This window comes from Aythya ferina, assembly GCF_964211825.1.
Source record: "Aythya ferina genome assembly, chromosome: 1".
Lineage (NCBI taxonomy): Eukaryota > Metazoa > Chordata > Aves > Anseriformes > Anatidae > Aythya > Aythya ferina.
This window is the reverse complement of record NC_140296.1, coordinates 151,873,454-151,895,751: the sequence shown is the minus strand read 5'-3', so window position 1 is coordinate 151,895,751 and position 22,298 is coordinate 151,873,454. Positions and strand designations below refer to the sequence as shown.

The following is a 22,298-nucleotide window of genomic DNA, read 5'->3' as shown; positions in this document are numbered from 1 at the left end:
CTGGGAGTTGTTTCTCTCTAACTGTTTCCAGATGGTGCTGCTGGAACACAAAGATTACCAGTGTGTTTGGGATGGCGATGACTGAGACCCCCCCACCCCCAGCGCTTCCTGTGCAGCTCCACAATCGTGCAGGCTTAATCAGAACCAGCCGTGGCCGCGGGGCTCGGATGAAGCCCGCCTTTTCTTCACCCTGAGTCCCGCTGCCTGCATCCCCAGGGCTTTTTTTTTAACCCCTCGCCATTCCAGCCCCGGCCCTCCTGGCTTCTGCCCTTCTCCTAGGCTGACCGGTGTCCGTGGGGGCTGGTACCTGGGCGATGGAGCTGTGATTGCCTGGGCGATCCTAAAGCAACGATGTGTGTGGGGAAGGGAAGCCGGTTTGTAAAGCAAACCTGGGAAAATCATTTCTGTAGCTATCTAGGGCAGCTTACGCAATCAGGTCAGGATGTCCAGGGCACAGAAAACTTATCTTGCACCTATTTTGCCTCCAGGACTTTTGGTGTACAGCATGATTTTGGCTGAATCGTGTGCTGTTGTGCCACTCTTTTTCTTGCCAATTTCCCTAGAAGTAAGGCAGATTTAATTTTATGCTGCAGCCTCTTCACAGCCAACCAAAAAATTAGTTTCAGCCTTCTCTTCTGAAGGTAATATAACAACTATAATGTATTTCTGCAAAGTAAGAGTAGACTTCTTTCCTTTTAACCTCTGAGCAACAGTCTCTGGATATCTGCAAAATCAACCAACAAGTTTGTGATCCACTGGCTTCCCTTCTGCATCTGAGATTTGTCTTCTCCCTTGCTCTGTGCACTTCCATATTTTCCATCCTGTGTTTCTGAGAAAGCATAGGCAGTGAAGCTGTCTGCTAAGGCAGAACTTTTTCATTCTCTTTTCTTGCAAAAGCTTACAGCTGTCGTGTTAGAGCAAGCTGGATTTTCATGCCATGAGCATGTTGCCCTCTAATGAGCGGCTTAGCATGTGTGAAATGCTTCCTCAGCTGCGTGTGGTAATCGTGGCATGCAAGGGTGCCCCCACCGCTGGATTTTAAAGCCTTACTAGGAGCCCTGTTCGGTTCCTGTTGAGTAAGAGTGGAAGAGAAGATGAGCTGCCATTTTAAAATGCTTCTGCCTACTAAAAGAGGGAAATCAATATTCTGTGCTATTGACTTCTGTGCATGCAGATTGTCCTTGTATTTGCTGGATCATAGACGTCACGCTGTGCACAGTATTCCCAGGGGCTTTAACTTGTGCTGGATCTATTGTTGCCAGCATAGGTCATGGAGCAGCAGAGGCAGGCTCTATTTCCTTTATGCCCGGAGCAGTATGAAGATGCTGCCTTATGTCATCCAAAAGAAGTGTACGCTTTCAACATTCAAATTACTTTAAATTACATTAAATTAATGAAATCTCATCTCTTTGAGAAGGTGAAAACACCCCTTGGCTGATCTGGAAAATGAAAACCTGGTTGGTGGAAAGCTGATTCTAACCTTCGGAAAGCCGCTTCGATTATTCAAAAAGAAAAAATGAAAAGTCAGAGGAGAATCTGCATTGTTATAAATCTCAGTAATATGCTTCGATTTTAGCTCTTCCATTTTAGCTGTGGAAGTGCTTTCTGTGTATGAAAGTCTCCATTCTGCAGAATTACGGATGTCTGTATTGTAATGTCATATAGATGCTGTCAGCTTCAAACCCGCATGTGTATTTGTAAACTTCTTGAATACTGCATTTTTAAGACTCAGAAGTTTAAATGCTGTCTTTATGTGTGGTTTGATCAAACATATTTCTGTGCATTCAGTTCTGCAGCTTCTGCTCTACCAGCTAATTGCAGTTCCTTAGTATGTGCAGGATTTCTCCAATCAGAAGTGCCCCAAGCTTGGAGTTAAGAAGATAAATATTTTGAATGAGCATGATTAAAAGCATGACTTTAAGAAGCAGAAATCATGGAGCTTTTTTGGGGGTGGGGGAGTGGTGGGGGAGTTAAGCTTTTACTTTTGTTTGGGAGCCTTCTGTAGCTGTAGGATTTGGTAAGGGAAGCTAGGAAGACAGGAGGAAATGCTGTGGTAAAGCAAGGAATAGCAAAGATGTGGTAATGCCTCCTTCTGGCCAGAAAATTGCACCAATTTTGAGTGACTTCACTGTTGCTTTGTTCGACAGGGACGCAACCTCCCCTGAAACTCACCCTGTTTTGTCTTACTGTCTACCTCACAGGCTTGCCTGGCTAATTCCTCCAAACTATTCAAATTCTGATCAGGGCAGAAGGCTATTTTTATTAATCTGACATCACCTTCCTTTCTCGTCTCCGCTATGTCACTGGGTAGCAAAACAACCTCGGGCTGGGGCTCTGCCTCGGAGAGCGCGTGTCTCTTGGCGTGCTGCTTCATAGCCTGCTTCCTGCTCGGGGAGCCCTGGTGGGACCAGGCTCCCTTCTGCTGGCCCCGACTCATGTCCTGCCTGCTGATTATGGCCGAGAAGGGAGCTTGCGAGCCCCACGGCGAGTTATGGGATGCAGGGGATCTCTGGGTTGTTGTACGGTGATCACAGAGGTGGGCAATGGGCTTGTAGCCGCTGTACCATGTGGGTCTGCAACAGGGACTGTCTCCTCCTCATGCCTCTGGCCGTGTCCACCGGCTGTCCCCGTGGCTATACAGTCAGCCAGGATGAGGAGCAGATTCAGCTGAAAGCGCACAGGCAGAAACCTACATGGTTATTATTTTTTTTTCCTCTATCATCTGCCTCAGTTGCCTGACCCAGCTCAGCGCGCAGGGAAAGTGAGTGCTTGTACTGGCACAAGGGAACCAAGGGGGGGGGCGGTGAGTGGCTGGGGCTGCCTCTTTTTATTTTATTTTATTTTATTTTCTCTATTTTTCCTGGCTGCGTGTCTCAGCCTACCACCTTCAGCATGGATTGAGCTGCGTCTCGGTGGGAAGTGCGTGGCGAGACGGCCGCCACGCGGGGGAAATGCACGGCCCGCATGGCGCCGCTTCCCAGCCAAGTGCCTGGGGAAGCAGAGGGAAGGCCAAACACCTTTTCAGGCTGTTTTGGGGATCTCGAAAAAAGCCTTGTGAAAGGTGGAAGACCCCAGTGCTGCTCCCTGAGGGAGCCATGGTGTTGTAAGGAGGCAGGAGAGCTGGGCAGCCTCGCTGCCTGCTCTCCTGTCCCACCCTCTCTGGCTCCTCCTGAAAATGCCGTATTTTTAGGAAAAGGGGAAACCTTGCAGGGGGGGCAGAGCCAGAGGCTGCTGTCGCCATGGCAACGGGGCCAGAATTCCAGGAAGGAAGAGAGCCCGGATGGGCCTCCGGCCTCCAGGCCCTGGGGACGCAAGGCCAGGCTCCGGGCCTTCGTGGCTGGAGCATGGCGCTGCCAGTCCGTCTGTCCCTCCAGGGTGCCCCGTGATGTCTGTCTGTCCCTAGAGGCACAGCCTCGGTAATTTGGGCGTGGAAAGATGGGGCCATGCCAACCAGCACGAGTTCTCCGGGCGATCACAAGGACAGCAGCGCGCAGCCTACTTGGCGGGGTGCCTTTTATCAAAATCTTTTTGCCAGAATCGCTTTGAGCCCCCAAACACGGTCCAGAATAAAAGGGGACGAGCAAGGAGTAAAGTCTAAAGTCCTGTTGCTCGCATCCCCATCAGCACGGGTTGTTGATGTCGGGACGCTAACGAGGAAGTGGATAAATGGAAGTCCTCTGCTGGGTGACGTCTGCCTGGTTGGAGCCCGGCCAAAGCCGAGAACCAAATTTAATTGAAAGTGAAGACAGCTGAAGGGAAGTGTCCCACACTATAGATGCAGTTATTGGAACTGCAGAGTGATTAGCGAGAGCTATATATCAAATTAGGGTAAGTATCAAGGGAGAAGGGTGACATTAAGATCCATTTAAAAACTACTTTAGTTCAGTTTTTTTCATTAATAATCGGTAGTTCAGACGTAGATGCTGCTTTTCCCATTAATTTTATCCACAGATAATTTGAGGTAGGGAGACGGCGCAAACAAATCGAACGCAAACTGACTGCATCAGATGCACTTGGGCAAAGAAACAGCGATTTTCTGTTTGCTGATATGCAGCGATCTGTACAAGGAAGGGCCTAATGAAGACATACCTGTTTTCCCAGGAGCCGGTAATAAGGTCAAGGTATTTACAGGTCTACTAGTGCACTGCCACAGGTGAAGTACTAAAATGCCTTTTTAGAGCTCACCCCCCTCAAAGCCCAGATTTGCTGTCTTTTGTGCTGTGCGAGACATGTAGCAAAAAGGACAGTGAAACCACTGAGCTGCGGAGAGCAGTGCTGGGATTTCTGCCTGGCTCACAAGCTTTACTTTTTTTTTCGCAGCTGTCACTTTCAGATTAATAGCTTAGTTGCCAGTTTTTTTTTTTTTTCAGCCTCTTTTTGTAAACATCTTATTCTCGGTGTTCTGGAAAAGTGGCTTCTGTTTGTCTAGCTCAAGTCTCTGATAAATGTGTAGCTTGTGCTATCTCACCACTTCAAAATCCCATTTTGCTTTCAGGAGGAATAAGTAACTTTTTGTCACCTTTATTTCGCTGCTCTGTGTAGCTCTGAGGTTTCTGGCTTCCCGGAGCTCTCCCTCTCCGTGTCTGTCCAAGCCACCAGGCTGCTGTGCTGGTGGTAACTCCTGGGGGCAGCCGGAGCAGAGGGGAATGAGCTGTTCTCATCTACTGCTGTCATCGCCCAGACCCTGGGAGGTGGTTGTGAAACTTGAAAAAAATTGCATTAACTTCACTCTGAAGTTTTTCTCAGTGCTGTCATGAAGCCAGGCATCCTGCAAACCCAGCGAAGGGAGATCACTTGGTCTTGTTTCTGAGGCTGTCTTTGCAACCAAGAGGGCTCAGTGCTTCAAGTTGAAGTTGGGATTCAACGGGAATTGATTCTCTGGCTGGAGAAATATGGATGAATTTACTGAGCTAATGGTTCCTAGTAGTGCAATTTTAACCTGCAGGCTTTAGGCTTAGTTTGGCGGTCAAGAAACAATTGCTAATCAGGCTTCTCTGATTGAGTCTAGCAAAATGACTCTGAGATGTAAAATTAATTTGTTCTGGGGTCAAGTTAGGTCAAAGAGAATTATTTCCTCTTTAAGCTAAATTTTAACTTTATTTTTAAGGAAAGGGTGAGGAGACTTTTAGACCTCTCATTATCCATTCCAGCTATGACATTTCTTCTAGATGATTGACTGTGCTCCGGTCCTCTGTGGCCTTTCATAAGCCAGCAGAACGTGCAGAGCCAGTCATTTCTTACTGCTGTCCTGGCTGATGGAAAACCCCATCTGTTTTCAAGTATTGTTGAGTTCAGTGATTTCTAAAATTTCTTAACTTGACAGAAAAACAAAAACAGCCGTTGTCCAAAAAACCCCAAACAAACAAAAATAAGAAAAAATAATAAAGCAAAACAAAACCCACCCACAACAAAAGCCAAACCCTAACAGCATCAAAGCCCGGGTGCTCTGCACTTTGTGGCAGACCCTACCATTGCAAATGCCAGTGGGATTGAACTTGTGCTAACAAGGCTGGGATATTCAAAGTTGGGGAATATTTGAGGTGAAGAGAGTGTTTAGGACTTAGTGGACCTGACTGAATTGCGACTTTTATTCCTGTTAAATCCCCTTGGACAGCCAGAGACTGTTAGCACGGTACAGCAGCAATGCTCACATGTCCGAGGGAGGTGTGGAAGCGCGTGTGAGGTTGTCAGTACGCTTTGAATAAAATCTCAACGTGAGCTGCAGCAATCTGATCTGCTGTATTATCGTCTATTTTTCTCTCCTCGCTCCAAAGCAAATTGCAAGTACCTGAGAAATGCCTTTCAGTGGTAAACAAAGTAATGAAACATCCCGGTGGCAGCTTGATTTGATTTGGCAGGCTAGCACTGCCTAACTCAATTTCTTTATGAACGTCTGGTTGCATGTTGGTAGCGAAAGAGGAAAGTAATTGCTGGGAGAAGCAGAGTTAGCTGGGGCTTCCCTCTCCCACCAGGCCATTAGGGGAAGGGGGAGTCCCTGCGTGCTTGAGGGCAGGGTATTTATCTGTGATAAATTTCCCCGCCTTCTCTTTTCGCTTCCATTTTGTGAGATGAGGTTTGTGTGCGTGCAGGTGGAGGAGATGCTGCTGTATCCCCCGTCTCTGCTGCCCCAGATCCCCTTTCTCTCTGGACGTGTTGGACTGTCCTGTTCCAGCCGTGAGTTTAACTCCTTCCCTTCTTGCTCCGTTTGGATTGCAACAAAAGCACGCCCCGCATGCCATAAGCATGCAGCAGGCCCCGGATTCACCATTAGTGACCTGTAAAATTGGCAGCGCTGGAGATTATTGGCGGGAGGCGGTTTCCCTGGGCGCTCGCTGCCTTCTCTTGGAGAGCGAAGTTCAATTAGAGCAATGATACGCACAGCAGGGATTTCGCAAATAGCTCAGTGCTTCGTGGCAGCGTTGCGGTACGGAAGGCAGAGATATCTTTGGCCCTTGAGTGACCTTACTGCTCCAGCTGCTACCCTCTTCCTAACCTCCACTTTTTCCAAGCTCTTGCTTCATGAAGTAACCTTCTTTCACCCGTCCCTTTACCTTCTATTGAAACAGTGTCCCTCAAACATTTTGAGTTATAATTTGTGGGTTTTGTTCTCCAAAAAGCAAACTGGGGTTTGCGAGCTGTGTTTTCTTTCTTCCACTTATTTTTTTTTTCTTCTTGTTTCTTTCAGATGTTTCTTTTCTTATGTGCTGTGGGCCATCCATACATCTCTCTAGCCATCTTTCTCTTCCTTTGCACACTCTTGTGATTTGCTTCTACTTACAAAACCATTCTGTTTCTGGAGGTGACTTATGTGCATCCAGGGCCTTTGGTTTCAGGAAACCCACAAAGCTTTTGGTTTTGTCCCTTTTCAGCCACTGCTTTGTGGTGACAGGTCCTTTCCTTAGTCCCTGATGTGATGAAGAACATCATCCCCAAAATAACTATTTCTTTTTTTCCTTTCTTCATTATTACTTTCTGCTTATGTTCACCGTCCATATCTTCAGCATCTGCAGTGGTACCTTCTCCATTTATTCCTTATTCACCGTGGGGAAACCTTCCTGGTTTCCAAGGTGTTGTTGAAAGAGATTGCTGGCACACGAGCACGTTTAAGGTACTGACCTTGCACACACGTGTCCAACGTGCCGTTCAAACCAGACCTGGAATGATCTCTAGCAGGCGAAGAGAAATAGGAGGTGGACGTTTATTGCACTCATTTAGGCTGGTAAACTGTTGTGTGTGGGAGGAACAGCAATCAAAGTGTTTTCTTACAATGTGTACTTACACTGAGGATGCGGGGGGAGTAATAGCTGTGCATTTCCATCGTGATGTTGCTTGGGTTTTAATTAGGTTCACGGGTAAAACTCAGAAGCTGGGTTACACTCCAGCACCGCAGCTGTCAGTCTCCGCTGGCTTCTTCCAGCCTGAGCGTGCTTTCTGCTCTTCCTGCGTTTGTGGAGTTTCGTGCTTTACCTGCTCGTTGGCTGTCAGTGCTTGAGAAGAATGTACTCGCAGGGTGGTCAGCTTAATTACTGTTAATCCCCCAAACCGGCTGCCAGCACTTGTGCTGTCCTTGAAGCTCTCATCCCGCCTGCGCTACCCGGGCTTAGCGGGAGAGCCTGGAGATGGAGTTTGATGTTTCCTGGCAAGTTTCCGCAGAGAATCCCCTGGGCAGGTCTGAGGTAAAAAAGAAGAGAGGGGAGGACAAACACGAATTTAAAACAGCATTGCGAGGCCCTATATTGGATTGTTTGCATCTAGCTTTTTAGCAGAAGTTGCACTGTTCGTGTGTAAACTGAAATTAGCCCTGCAGTTGCATTCCCTGCAGAAGATTTCTCTCTGGTAGGAGCTGGCCACGTTGAGCTGAATAGCCCAGCGCCAGTAAAAGCAGAACCTTCACTTTTGACCATTTGGGATTGTTTTGCTGTGTTTTGTCAGGGTCTCTCCCTTCTGCAAGAGCTGCTGGAGAAAGCGCAGGGCTGGCTTAGGAGTTCCTCCTTGTCAGCCATAACAGGAGATAGGAACGGACTTAAAAACTGATTGCGGGGGACTGCTGGCCTCCTTTCGTCCTAGCCCTCTGCAGGGAGGTGCTCGTGGGTGAGGAGGGGTACCAGGGTGGAACTGAAATAAGATTTGTCTGGTTTAGTTTAGTCTTTACCCAGAGAGGAGGATGCACGAGGCACCTGAGTGCCCTCTCCCTGTTTTGAAAAGGAAGCCTTGAAGGGAGAGAAACAGAGAAGAAATTAAGACAAAGAAATAAATAGAAATGGATGTTTAGAAGTTATTAGGAGCTGTGTTATCTTAATCCCCAGTGCACTGCTAAAATAGAGGAGAATCTGGGGATTTTGGGGAGAAATTCCAGAAGTGCTGGAGGTTCACGTGCCCCAAGGAGCAGGGTGACAGGGCTGCCAGGAACACCAGGAGCATAGGCTTAGGGTCCCTTCTGGGGTGGAGGAAGAAACTCTAAAGGATTGGATTGCTATCGTGTGGGGTACTGTTCGGGCTTGCCAGGGTAATTGAAGTTACGCTGACTGCTTTTTAAGTTCACGTTAAACTATTAGGCTAGTTTTGAAAAGGGGAAAATTAACACTTTTATGGCTAGTGTTTAGGGAAACATTTCATCAGGACCGGGCGAGGTGGGCAGCAACTTCTGTAATTTCTTGTTCTATTTTGTTCAGTTTTCACGATGGTAAATGATGTTTGCATGTAAAAAATTCTTTGGAAAATCGCGAGAATTATACACAACTGAAATTATAGGGGGTGAGGTAGGATTAGTTTATGCTTATTTTAGGGCTCTGATTTCTTGTTTTCTTTTTCCTTCTGCACAACTTGGCGTACGAAGGTGAAAATAAATCTTAGGTGTATCAGCTTACACGGATGATGGGAAGTTAGCAGAATGCTTTAATCGTGGCTCTTTCTTCCCCCATTTCATGCAGGTTCTTCTTTTTGGCCGAGTTAAGACAGACCTGTAATTCCTTGCTCTCTGTTCCGTGTAACCACTACATTCAATCTTTGTTTTCTTGTCTTGCAGAACGAGCCTCTGACTTCAGGTTATCATGGATACCCAGCACGAGACAATCAAGTAAGAGTCTGATTGCAGTGAATGTGCCTGCGTGTCTCTGTACGCTTAGGGGTGTTTTGTCCGATGGCTTCCTGACCATCTTGTTAAGGAGTGGAAATTCTGTTCTGTTGTGCAATGCTTGTGGAGATCTATATGGTGAGCGGGATGTTTTTTTATGGCCTCCAGCACTATGTGGCAACGTGCCTAGAAAGGGGTTAAAAATGTTCCACATTACCAACGGCTCAGGAGATTCTTTATTCTTAAAAACTCTTGTAACTTCAAATCCCCGTCCTAAGCTCCCACTATATCTCCTCAGCGTTAATGAATGTAGATGCTCAGTGCCAGTGCATGCTTGGCCCTGTTTTATTGCGGTAATTCTAGCATCTGGGGAGCAAAACAACATTTACTTTTTGTGCGAGCCTGAGTTGCTAGCTTTGCCAGTGCGGTGGGGAACGACGTGCCCCGTTGGGTTGTTCCTAGCGTCTGTGAACTTCTCTCGCCTTCCTTTCAAGTCCTTCAGGGCCCCTGCCCCTTGCTCTTATCCAGGATGTTCTCACTCCACAGCAGTACAAAATTGCACTGCGTGGTGCATTGCATCTGTTAAGCATTCTCTCGCGTCCTAACAGAAGACAGAGAAATCCCAGTTGATGGATTTGTGCAAAGGAAGGAGGAGATGCTTTGGAACAAATGAAATTTAATGGATTACGAGACACAACTGTCACACATTAGATCTCCCTTCTTGGAATGGAGGTATTTTTTTTCTCCAGTTTTATGCACTGCTCCTGCGAAGCCAAGTATGAGCCAGTGTAAGACGAGATTAATATGCACAGAAAATCAATAATGTGTCACGTTTCAGTAATGAACAAATAGCAAAGCTAAAATCAAATTCTCTAATACTCTCAGGTACTCCTGTCTGGAGAAAGGGATTTTCATTCTGTCTTGGTGAGGCCTGTTTTTATGAAGGTGGGGCAGCACACTGCAGCATCGGCAGCTGAAGAGCTTAAGCCTCTGGTGCTCGCAATGTGTGTATGAATTTCTGTATGAGAGGGAGTTGCTCAGAATGTGCATTGGGATATATCAAACTGTTAACCAGCAGAAATAGATAATATGTGCTGCAGTGCTATGGGAGTTGGGTTCCTACTATATCCTGGCTAAGTAAAAAACACAGCTTTTGAGAGCCAGGGCCAGTCCCAGATCCTTAAAGACATTCCTGTCTGCTTTCAGCTTTTCCATTCTGGTAGCACCATCTGCACCGTATTTTGTGTTTCACTGTTCCCATTTTGGGCTGGTTTGGGGTTGTCTGGGTGTTTCGTTCTGATGTCCTGCTTCACGAGTTTCCTCTTTTTCATCCCTTAATAACTCTTCTGATGTGAAAATCCAGAGCTGCTGTTGCTGACGGGTCACCAGAGCAGCGGCGACGGGCTCGGGAAGCTGTGCTATGGACTGGGCAGCCCCGGGGGGCTCTGTCTGGGTGAGCAGGAAGGGATGGACATTAGCTGGTGTGCCGATGTATTTCAGGTGGACCGTAGCTTCACAGAGATGTCCCAGTGGGCAAACAGCAGCAGCAACACTTGGGTGTTTTCATTTTAGCAAATAGTTGTTTGAAATACAGAATCAAATCTCTTCTTGGTGACATCTTGATCTGTGGTAAAGGTTTTTTCCTTCCTTCTTGCTTTTGGCCCTGAAACGGATTAAATTCAGGTCTGGTTTTCACTAATGAGGTTTCAAGGCTTTTAGCTAATCTGATTGGGAACGTCTAACATGATAGCAGTAGAAAAGAGCCCTCTGTTGCTGCAGATGGGCTGGTGTGAGGGAGAGAACACAGCCTGATGCATCACCTGCTTTTCCACACTGGGGAGGGAGGAAGGAAGTGGTGTGGGATTGTGTGCAGTAATCCTGACCCTGTAACAAAGTTAATTATGAGATGCAGAAGCAATTGTGGCAGATTTCTCCTTTTCATCAGATTAGGAGATGGATTTGAGTTGGAGGGTGTAAATCTGCGTATCTTGCTCTTTGCCATTGCACTTATTTATTGCAAATCCCTGTACTGTGCTTTTTACCACAATGTTTTCCTTAGCAGAAGTAGCAGAGCAGAGGTTTATTTTCAGGCACCTCATCGTTTGACCACAGCGGTCCCACTAGAAATTCTCTGGATATAACCTACCCTGCCTTTCACCTTACTTAGCATCCTACTCCTTCATTTATTTGCAAGTCCTTCTTGCTCCTTCCAGCTCTCTTTGCCACTAATTGCTGGCTGCAAACCTTTCACTGTGCTGTTTTTACACCCTCTAGTGGTTAAAGCGTACCCAGATGTTCCAGATTATTGCCGTTTTCTTTCTGCCAGCGGGGATATGGGATTGGTTTGAGTCCTTGCGTTGGCCGTTGGGGAGCGCTTAGGTCTACAGTCCAAAGTTTATCTCGTGTCCTCTCCCAAATATTTAAGTGTTCTGGGCAGCAGCACTGAGGCAAGGGAGATGAGCTCATGTCGAGGCTGTATTTCTCTTCATTTGGTTGTGTGATTGCTTTATGATAACACACGGCACAGCCCCCCTGTTCCTTGCCTGTGCTGCTGGAGTGCTGTCCTGCTGGGCTTTCTGTGGTGGCGGGGCTTGAGGAGCACGTGTACTAAATCAGTGTCATAACAATTTGCCTAAAAACAGAGTTTTTTTCTGCTGCTGTTAGCGTGGCACTGCTGGGGCTGGTGCAGCTGTGTAGGGAGCTGCAGAGCTCTCTGGGGCTCTTCTCAAGAACTCGAGGTTTGCTCTGCGGATCCATAAAGCCCGTGCAGGCACAGCAGGATGCCCCTGCCTATCTGCAGTGCTAGGCTGACGGCACAAATGAAGCCCTCCACAAAGGGAGGATACGGGAAGGCTGTTAACCGAGATGAGAACCGAGGCTTTTGGTGAGGAGAGCTTATTCTCTGGAGGCTTGATCCCTCCGTCGGGCCTGCTAGCAAAATGGTGTTTCTTTTTTTGTAACATGAGCGCCTGCCTGAAATGCACTGAACCAAGACTTCTTTGCTTCATTTCCCGAGCCGTGACAAACAGCTCTGAGATCCTAGGAGTTTGTCTCCGTGTGGAAAATGGCCAGTACAGCTCTTCTGACACAACTTTTATATACAAACTCGTCGAGAATAAATACTCTGGCTCTGGAAAGTTATTCCGTGCTAACCATGCCAGCTTGTTTTATATATAGCCAAGGTCTGTGTCGCATTGCTCTAGTGCTTTTCATGTGTATTAGAAGTGGTATCTAAAATTCATGTGAATTGCTGCTGAATGCTGGCACTTCTGTGGCAGCCTTTGGCAGCTGCACAAAATAAATAACGTTCTCCAACAGGAAACGAAATGAGCAAGAACACCTTGTTCGGCTCCCACTGAAGGGACGAGAGGAGAGGAGAGAGTTTATGCAAGCAGGAGGTAATTGCACACGCCAGAACTGGGTCAGGGTGTTAGAGCTGTTACACCTCTCCTGTTATGGAGAGTGATCCTCAGCTATCATAACAGGTTAGGATGCTGGTTTGAAGCCTCTTTTTAAAGCTTATGCTTCTGCGAGTGCCGTTCTTAAATTAAACTGGGCCATTGGCTCGGTACTAATGTGGTGGAAATGGCATTACCTGTCACAAATGACACCTCTTTCAGTGTAATTTGGGTGGCTGATTTGCCACCCGAGTGCTCACCGGGCCTGACCTGTTGTTCTCGTCTCTGTAGATGAGCCTGCAGCCCAGGGTAGCCTGAGTGCCCATGGCAACTGCTGGGAACAGCTTTATCACGAGCCCCTCAGTTTGAGTTCAGGCTTGAGATGAGATGCTGTTAAATCCTCTCCAATTGTCAGCCTGTTCCCCTGGGCTGCTGCTCGCTTGCTGCTTGGGGCTATCTGCTGGAGCATCGCGGGCAAGCTGTGTGCGCTCCTTCCCCGTGGCTGTGGGGCTGCTCTGGGTGAGTCGTGCTTGCAGGCTGTGAGAACAGGAAGCCTCCCCTCTTGCTTTCTTTCTGTTTGTTTTCCTTGTGCAGGGAGCTGGGAGAGGAAGCCCAGGGTGGTCCGGGTCTCCTTTGTCCGTCTCCCTCCTCTCCATCACATGGATGAAGCGTGAATTTGGGGATGTTGCCTCAACTTGGTTAGCAGCTTGGAAGTTCAGCATGGATTAGGGTATCCACAAAAACCTCTTGGTTTAGTTCAGTGTTTCCATACCAAGCTGCTCTCGCCATAAAGTAGTGACCTTCTGGAAGAAAATGTCTTGGTTACTTCTCTGTTCTTACTTGTACCATGGTTGCACCAGCCAAAATCTCTCCAGTTACAAAGGCTTCATGTCTCAAGAGTTTAAACCTTTAAGTAGTATTCCTGAAAAGCATTTGGGTTTTTAATTTGTTTCCCTTCTTGTAACTGACCAGGGAAATACACCCTCTAGTGAGTATGCTAACTTGCTGGGTAAATGAGTGAGATTGTGGCAGCAGAAGTGGTGTTATTAGGGAGCTGGAAGGGAGGGTTAATGTTTGTGGGTTTTTGGTTTGTTTGCCACCTTATTTGCACTTCTGGTTTGAATGAAGTATATTTAATGCAAATCCTTAAACTGAGTGACAGAGAGAGGGAGAAAGGCCTTGAATAAAAGTTCAAAACTGTTCTCTTTGAGTGAAGGGCCAGGACAAAGATCAGGAAGTATCTGAGGTCCTCTGTGTAAAATGGAGAAGGTTTGGTAATCATGGTACTTTAGGGGAGTATTTCTTTGCCTGAAAGTAAGCGATGCAAGGCTTGGGATGGAACCAAGCTAATGAGGGGGGACTGCTCTAAACATCTTCCTTATGTCTAAGATTGGGTGAATTAGGGGGTAAGACTGCCAAATCTGCTGCTTCCTGGCTTCCACAACCTCCCTTCGGGCAGGCAGTTAAATATTTCCTCTCTGTACGAGACAGGACCGATGGGATGTTCTGTTACTGGCCTAACTGCAATGTCCCATAAAAGATAACAAGCTTCATTTTGGAGAATGCAGTCTGAGCAAAAAGCTCTAAGATAATCAAGAGGTGGGAAGTGTCTCTGAAGCAGTTGCACATGGAGGGGTCTGGTGGTGTGTAGTGGGGTAACTGTGTGGGGTTACAGCTTAGCACCTAGGCAGTAAGCAGTGTAAGGTGTGTTACAGAAATATGGTTACCACTGCAGCAGGGGAGGACTTGCTGGGACATCTTTTACAGGACATCTTTTTACACCGCCAAGCACTGAGTATGTTGCAAAACTGCTTTCTAAAATTATATTCTGAACTGAGGCGTGATGGCCGCATTCCCTAGATCTCTCCTCTCCTTTCTGTGTAGCTGATCTGCTATCAAGACCCATCCGAAGGGTTAAGTAGCACATGAAGCATACTGTTGTGCGGTTGGCAAGTCCTGTAAATGGATCTAAATGTGTTTATTTCCCTTTTCCCTCGTGTCTGCTGCTTTCCTAGCCTCTGAATACAAGGCAGGGAATCCTCTTCTTGGAGAACACTGAGTATCTTTCACAAAATCCTTCATCAAGCTCCATATCAACGCGTGCCTCACTGTTACTCAATAGCAAAACAAAAAAACAATGACAAAAAAAAAAGGAGAAAAGTTATATGAGAAGATGAAATGAGGGAAGAGAGTGCATCTAATTGGAATACATGGGAAGACTTCCTGACAACAAGATCCTGCAGCCCTATAAGCAGTCTCTCAAGGGAAGTAACGATTACCTTGCTGATGAATAGTCCGGCCAAGTTCTGGGGCTGCAAGGCGTTGGCAGGAAATGGGCTGGATGATGTAATATAAATTCCTTTCATGTTTGGGTTGTCCGATTCAAGCGATTTCTCATCTCTTCTCGGGGTTAAAGAGAGGAGCTGTGAGTCATCCTTCTTGGGAGAGGACCAGGAGACCACTTTTTAGTTCTCTGATGCCCTTTCTGACCGTTGAAGTCTTACCCAATGCCTGCAAGAGCCTTGGAGACTCCAACCCCTTGAGGTATTTGGGCTAGAGGGGCAGCATTTTTGTCAGATTTCCCCTTCCGAATGGTTTTGGGAGTGCAAGAGACTATGGCTCATGTATTAGAAGCAGTCAATAAAATGATCGGTTGGAGGAGTGCAGGGTAAAACCCAATGGTGTAGAGAAAACAGCTTGTTTGTGGGCATTAGATCACACTGAAGAGCATAAACGTGGCTATTCTGGGCCAGGCAGAAGGTCTCTGTGCTCCATTGTCATGTCTTTGACAGTGTCTAATGGCAGGTACTTAAAGCACAGGGAGCAGCGCCAAGATTCGGCAATACTTCCCCTGCTAGGTACTCTTTAAGCAGTCTGGTGGCTTTGGGATTTCCTGGCCATAGATTCTTTTCTTTTCTTTTATTTTTAAGGTCACCTGTGATAGATTTTTCTTTATTGAACTTGTTTAAATGCTTGCTGAGGCTGTCTAAGTCTTTGGCATCCACAACATCCTGTGGCGACGAGTCCTGCACTTTAGGTATGGTTTTTGAGGGAGGGGAAAAAAAAAAAAGTCCTTCTGTGCACGGCTAACTTAAAACCGAGCTGTTTTGGGAGCTGTCAGGGGTGGGAGAGGAACAACCTGTGGGCTCAAGGCCTCAGTTCCTAGCGCATCCACGGCTGCACTGACACCTATGGGTTATGATTTTCTTCCTAACTGGGGGGAAAAGAAATCACAACAGAGAGCAGAAAGAAAATGTGAGTGTGTATTTAACACCTTTTTCTTCCTGAAAGGCTGCACTGCTTTTGCAAAAGCGACTCCCAGTTCCCCCCAGGCAGGTGTACCTGCCGAGGAAGGACAGGCCGGGTTCCTGAAGCGTCCCAGTGCAGCATGGTGTGGCGGTGAGCAATGGGATTTGGGGCTCTGTGGAGGGCCCTGGAGGAGCAGGGAGGGTGCCCCGATACCTGGGCAGCCTGGCTGGGCCCAGGGCCTTGGGGTGCCCGGGTTGGGGCTGGCCTTGCGGCTCGGGCTGTGGGCTGCCAGAAGAGGGCACCCAGCGCTCAGCCAGCGCCTTTCTCCTGCCTCTGCTCGTTTTCCAGAGCGTGCCTTTGGGGTTATCTCCTGGTTTCCGACCCTTGCCGTGAAGCAGAAGCACCTCGTGCTTCGGGGAGAGCAGGGGAGGGCAATTCGGTGCCCCGTGTCCAGCTTGGTTTTGGCCTCTCCAGGTTCCCTGGAGGCTGTCTGTGTTCTGCAGAGCAGGAAATCTGACAGAACCACGGGATGGCTGAGGTGGGAAGCGACGTGGTGGCCCCCTGCTCCAAGGCCTGCCACAGCAGGGCCACCCAGAGCAAGCTGCCCAGGACCACGTCCAGGTGGCTTTTGGAGGTCACCAAGCAAGGAGAGAGTCCACAGCCTCTCAGGGCAAGCTGCTCTGTCTCAGAGCCTGCAGGGAAATGAAGGATGTACGTGTGTGAATAAATACATAAACGCTATTTCTCCATCCTTTTTTCTGTCTTTTATTTTTTTTAAAGGGAGTGTGGAGAGCTCAAGGAATAAAACCAGTCAGTGTAGTTACAGGACCGAGGAAGATGTTGAAAAAGATCGGATGCTTACAGTCAAGATGCTTTACCAAAGGAAATTAAGGCAACAGCAGACAGAGATTGCTAATTTTTAAGGACCAATCATGTCAGATGAATTTAATTTTCTCCTTTGACATGGCAGCAGGCCTGGCAGATGGAGAAAGCTACTGGCTTCAGATCTAGTCCGGCCTGACCTTTACATAAACTAGGCAAATGAAAGGTGAAATGAAGAAGCGCCTGAGCACCTCATTGGAAAACTATGTCTGGAGTAATTGTGTCATGCTTTGCTCCGTGTGTGTGGTATCTGGAGTCTTAACGTGGTCTGTCCTGGCTGCTGTGCCCTCCTGTGCTTCTCATCGAACATCAGGGTAATTCAGTGAATGAATATATTTGTGTGTGCGTGCGCACTGGCAGCCTTTGGAAGGCAGCGGTAGGTGTCAAAAAGATCCCGGTAAATTGAGGAAATGGTTTGAAATTCAACAAAACCAAGCTGTATTAATGGAGGGAGCTGAATTCCCAATGTGAAATGGAGAGTAGCTGGCTAAGCAGTAGTATTGAAGGAAACATCTGGGGTAACAGGAGATAACAAACTGAATACGCGGCGCTGGTTTTTGTGGTCTCAAGAATTTGGAATGGATTTCCAGGTGTGTCAAGTAACGAGGAAAGGTAATTATTCTTCAGAGCTCAGCATGGTGAGTGGAGCACTGTACCTTGTTATAGGTGCTTCAGGAAAGATGCAGGCAGAGTTTGGAAAAAGTCCAGGGAAAACAAAAAAAAAAAAAAAAAAAAAAAGAGGCTTCGATTGTATGATATATGAGGAAAACATTTCTTTAAAAGCAGGTAAAAAATAAAAAGAAGAAAGAACAGAGAAGTATGGAGGATGGGGAATGATTATTTACCGTGTCCATTAAAGACAGCATAGTTAGCATCAAAGAAGACCTAAATTGTGTATTACGGGGTGAAACATTTTCTGTTTCAGTGTAGTGAAGCACTGAGGCAGGGTAATTTTAGGGGACCAGAGTTGCTGCTTCTTGGAGTCTGTAATAACAAGTTAGGCAATTCCTGATGGATGCTTGTCTAAACATGCTCTGCATTGCCTCTGAGCACGGAGGACCTCTTGTCTCCCCTGCCCTGTACTCATATTATTCTGTGACAGTAAAAAAAGAAACACACAGCAGTTGTTACCACATGCATAAATTCCACAGCTGTGTGACTGCTGTTATCTTGGACCTTTCTCTTTTTTTTTGTGTGGGGGTCTAAATTGTAAAATAAGGAGTCTTCTGTGCTGCTGTATGATCTTACAAGTGCCAGAGGTCCGTTCTCTGTGACAGCTGTCTCATAGCTCTGTTTCTTCCTCATCTCGCCTATTACTCAAAGGGTGCAGGATGTTCAGCATCTCTGAGTCAGTCCTTCCCTCTGCCTCGCTGTAATAACACGCATCGTGTATGAACCTCGGAGCTGTTTGCTATCTTGATTTCTCTTTAAGTTCCCTGGCCAGCTCTCCTTCTCTGGTGCTTAGAGATTTCCTGTTTTCTTTACATAAACACCTTCTCGCTAGCCTACCTGCAGCTCCCGCTGCACCGAAAGAGGACCGAGAGATTTGGGCAGGAGCCTCCCTGCTGTCGGGAAGTGTCTGTGGGAGGGCAGCCTCTGCGTTAACTGCTTCGCTGCCCGGCTCGTGCTGCAGCGGGACCCCGAGTCAATGAATGGGATCGCTCGCTCTTCTGCCCGCTTCTCCTGCACGGTGAGTGAGCAGCTCTGCCTTTGCTGCTGAAGGGATGCTGCAGGCTTCCTCAGCGAGCTAAGCAGATACTCCCCGGAATAGCTGCTTGGAGGGAAGATGGTTTCGTTCTTCCTCGATGTGAAGGGAGAAGTGTTTCCAGCATAACGTCGCTCGGAGCAGGCATTTGCCAGATGGTTTCAGCTCCCCGGAGGCTTTGGGATGTGAAAGGAGAAGGGCCAGGAACACACTTCTGATTCATTCCATTAGTAGATTAATCGGCACTGTCCTGGCTTAATAAGTCTCTTAGATTTCCCAGTGGAAACGGCACATGTAATTCTGCCCAGGTCACGCTCTGCACACCTGTGTTGGAGCTTGCACAGCGAGGAGCCGCGCTGCTGCAGGCGACATCTGCACGAGAAGGCTTTGCGGGAAGGGCAGGCTTGGCGGCAGGGGGAAAGGTGAGGGAGAATGTTTTGCACGAGTCCTGTTAGGTAATGCTAGTGGGAGTGAGACGGCTTGTGAGAACATGCTTGAATTCTTCTGCCATTTTGGTGGTGGTGGGGGGTGTATTTAAAAGCGTTGCAGTGCTAATACCATGATACGGAGCCTTTTTTTTTCTTTTTTTTTTTTTTTTTTTCTTTTTCATGTTGTATTAATTGCCGGCTAGATTGCGTTTTCCAGGAAGTCTGTGATTAGAGGACAAGGGTGCTCTTCCTGATAAAGGTCAGAGGCTGCTGTCTGCAGAGGCTGGTGGTGAAACCAAGGGACCTGACTGACAGATTTCAGCCGAAAACCTGAGCAGATGCTGTGCGGCTATTTACTTGGGGGTGGTGGTGGTGGGGGGGGGCTCCCCCATGACCTGTCTCTTCCCCGCCTCTCTTTCCGCAGGCCAGCCAATTGTTGGGGAGTGGATTTAGTTGCTGCTGCCGCCCACACAGGAGAAGGTTTGTAGCTCTTGGCAGTTTTAGCAGGAATCTGCGTTTTTAACTCTTCTGCTGCCTGCGGGCTGCGACGAGCCGCTCTGCCGTGTCACGGCAGCCCCGAGCTGCGCTCGCCGCGATGCCTAATAAAGTTTTACTGGTAGCATTGTTCCTGATGAGACCCATTAAATTCCTTCACGGCCGGGTTTTAATGAGGAGAGACTTGAATTACTGCCAGCAAACGCATCCTGTCCTTTTCTGGTCCGTCATTTCCCCAATACACCTGGGGAGCGCGGGCTGCCCTTTCTCACAGGTCAACAGGACGGCAGCGGCTCATGTTGGCAACAGCTTCATCATCATCTCCATTTCTGGGGCACCTGTCACCCTGGCTCCTCGCCACTGTTTCCCTAAGCTAAAACAGTGCTCCTCAATTTCAAGTGCTCGGAGAACATGTTGTTTTCCAACCATTTATGGCAACCAGCTCCAATCCTCTGCAGGGTCTGCAGCAAGACTGACGGGGCCAAAGGAGTAAATGTCATGAGCCTCCGGAGCTTTCTGCTGAAAGCTGAGATAGAGATATTTTACGTCCCGCGGTATATGTAGCCGGATTTAGGCTCTCTGGTATTTCCAGTAGAATGGCATTTCAGAACTGGGAGCTGAACTCTGACAGCAGCGTTGTCCCCAGTTGCTGCCAACTTCGCCCCAGACAGAGAACTGCTGTGTTTCTTCAGCAGCTGTTGCTGCGGAGCAGAGCAGGGGAAGAGTGCTGGTAGTCTCTGAAATAATTTGAAATATACTGGCACAATAGACAGATAGAGCCAGCCCTCTGAATTTCACTCAAGAATTAATCTAATCACTGTGTAATATGTTCTTACTGGTCTATCCTACCTAAAGGGCAAAGTTAACTACATTAGGCACAATTTGGAGCATTTGATTTCCTTCAGACGTAGAATTAGGATACAGCTGACTATCCATGTAGATATTTCGAGGTTTCTGGGCGTCTCTAATCCAGTTTGTAGTGACATTAGCATTAGATAACCATAGCGAGGCCTTTATCTGAGAGGAAACATGCATTCTTCAGGTCACACAAGGATGAAAAAAAAGATTGTTCTGGTCACTGTTGCTCTCTGGGAATTTGGGAGCAGAGAGGAACTTCGTATTCTCTTGTTGCTGGTGGCTTTGATAACAAAGCAAATCGTTTCTGTGGACGGTACAGGAGTTGTCAGAGGCTATGTCTACACTTCAAAGCTTAAATTTGGATTAAGATAAGTTGAGAATCTATTGGGTAGGACCTTTGGCACAACAATTCCATGCGTTGACTGGTCATAGTCACTTCACACCATTCATCTCATCTGAACTGAACATGAGGGAGCTGCTACTCTTGCAATCTGTCTGCCTTAAAAAGGGATTAGAAGAGTACGGAAGTTGTAATCAATCTGTAATGGTAGAGCCTAATTTTGCCAGGATTTCAACAGAAAAGGCAGCAGAATGGAATTTATGGTACTTTTTTTTTAATGGTAGGGGGTGGGAAAAAGGGGAAGGTGGAACAACCTTGATACGAGCTCAGCTGGAAGTGTTTGAGAGTCCTGGTATGTTTGTACCCCCACAGACTGCAGTGATGCTGAAGACCAGATCAGTCTGCTCATACGAGAGCCAACAGCCTCCCGATGCAAGAACATTTTCTTGGCACTTGTGTCAGCTGTGTATTTGAATATCCCATGGAATATCCTGTGTTACCAGTTCTGGGTGTTTCAAGCGCCCAGGGTCTGTGAGATCTGCAGAATGGCACAATGTCCTCTTAAAAGATCCAGCTAGACGCCTAGCCAAGTGTCTTTTTGGAAGTCTCCCATATTAAATCTATACACTAAAAAGACTTATTAAAAAAAAATCTTATCAGGAACCAAGTAACGTAGTTAGCCTTTACGCACACACACTCAGATTTCTAAATCTTCTTATGCTCATCGTGCAGCGAGGAGCCAGGCGGATGGCAGGAGCTGCTTTCTGCAGCCATTAGAATAATCCGGCTCGGTGGTGGTGGCAGAGGTATTGTTAAGGACTGCTTTGCTCAGGATGAGATCAGAAGCAGAATTGCTTTTCTGACAGCTGACCTTTGCTGATCATTCTGAATTGAAGTTTGGGATATTCTATTCTATAACATTTTTTTTTTTCCCCCAGTAGCATTTCTGTCCTCTAGAAATCTTCCTCTGTGTTTTATATCTATTTAAGCCTTTTGTCTTATGCCTTATTAATGCCTTTTACATTTGAACAGCCTGCCGTTCCTGTATGTGGTTTGACAACTGCCAATACTCCCGCTGAAATATTTTGCTTTTAGTCCTGTTAATGGCGATTTCGCCTGGATTTCCGTACTGCCGTTATGTAATGGAAGTAGCTGCAGTCCCCTGACACGTGTGTTTGGTCTCTTTCCACCCACCCTTATTTATCTCGCTGATGCTGTGTTCCACCAAAGTCTTTCAGCAATTCAGTTTTGTTGTTTCTCAGGAGATGCCTTTCAGTGTTTATCAGTGTTACCTCTTCATTAGCTGGAGCCATTCCTCTCCTCTTTGCTGATGATATGCCTGTGCCATTTCTCGTACCGAGACCGTACTTCAGGCACTCAGCTAACAAAAACATCATAAATTTAAGATATTTTATCTTCATTAGGTGCATAAGGCTCCTATGTAATGTTAAGGATTATTTTTCTTCTCACGGTGTCAACTGGAATAATGTTCTTTGAATAAAAGAAGAAATAAAGCTCCTGTGATGACAAGATTAAAAAAAAATGCACGATGTCTAATTTGTTAAGCTGATTCCTTCACTCTCATAGGTGTATTCGCAGTCTCCTTGTGGGGTTTATTAGTCTTCCAGTTTTTCTGAGTTGGAGAGAATGCATTTTATACTCTTCAGGAAAAAAAAAAAAAAAAGGGATGTTAAAATCTTGTCTTCAACCCAAGTGATACAAGAGAGAATTTCATTCTTCAGGTCTCTAGCAATTTTACTATCCTAGGATTTGTAAACTGCTTTCTAAGCTGTAGTAAATTAGATCCCAGCAGTACAGGGCCTATGTAGATAAATATAGTAGCCATTATACCTTGATATAGCTGTATTGT

General features: G+C 46.9%; 1 protein-coding gene across 14 annotated transcripts in view; it reads left to right on the top strand.

Annotated features, from left to right (window-relative positions):
* The window catches only part of RBFOX2 (RNA binding fox-1 homolog 2), a 157,711-nt gene that overhangs the window by 21,419 nt on the left and 113,994 nt on the right, over positions 1–22,298 (top strand). For all 14 annotated transcript variants that reach the window (XR_014686647.1, XM_084502514.1, XM_084502515.1 and 11 more), the window contains exon 2: positions 9,026–9,076. Coding sequence is in view for 13 of the 14 variants with exons in the window: in XM_084502514.1 (XP_084358640.1) it covers positions 9,026–9,076 (51 nt within the window). In the remaining variant the exon portion in view is untranslated. The remainder of the gene's footprint in view (positions 1–9,025; positions 9,077–22,298) is intronic.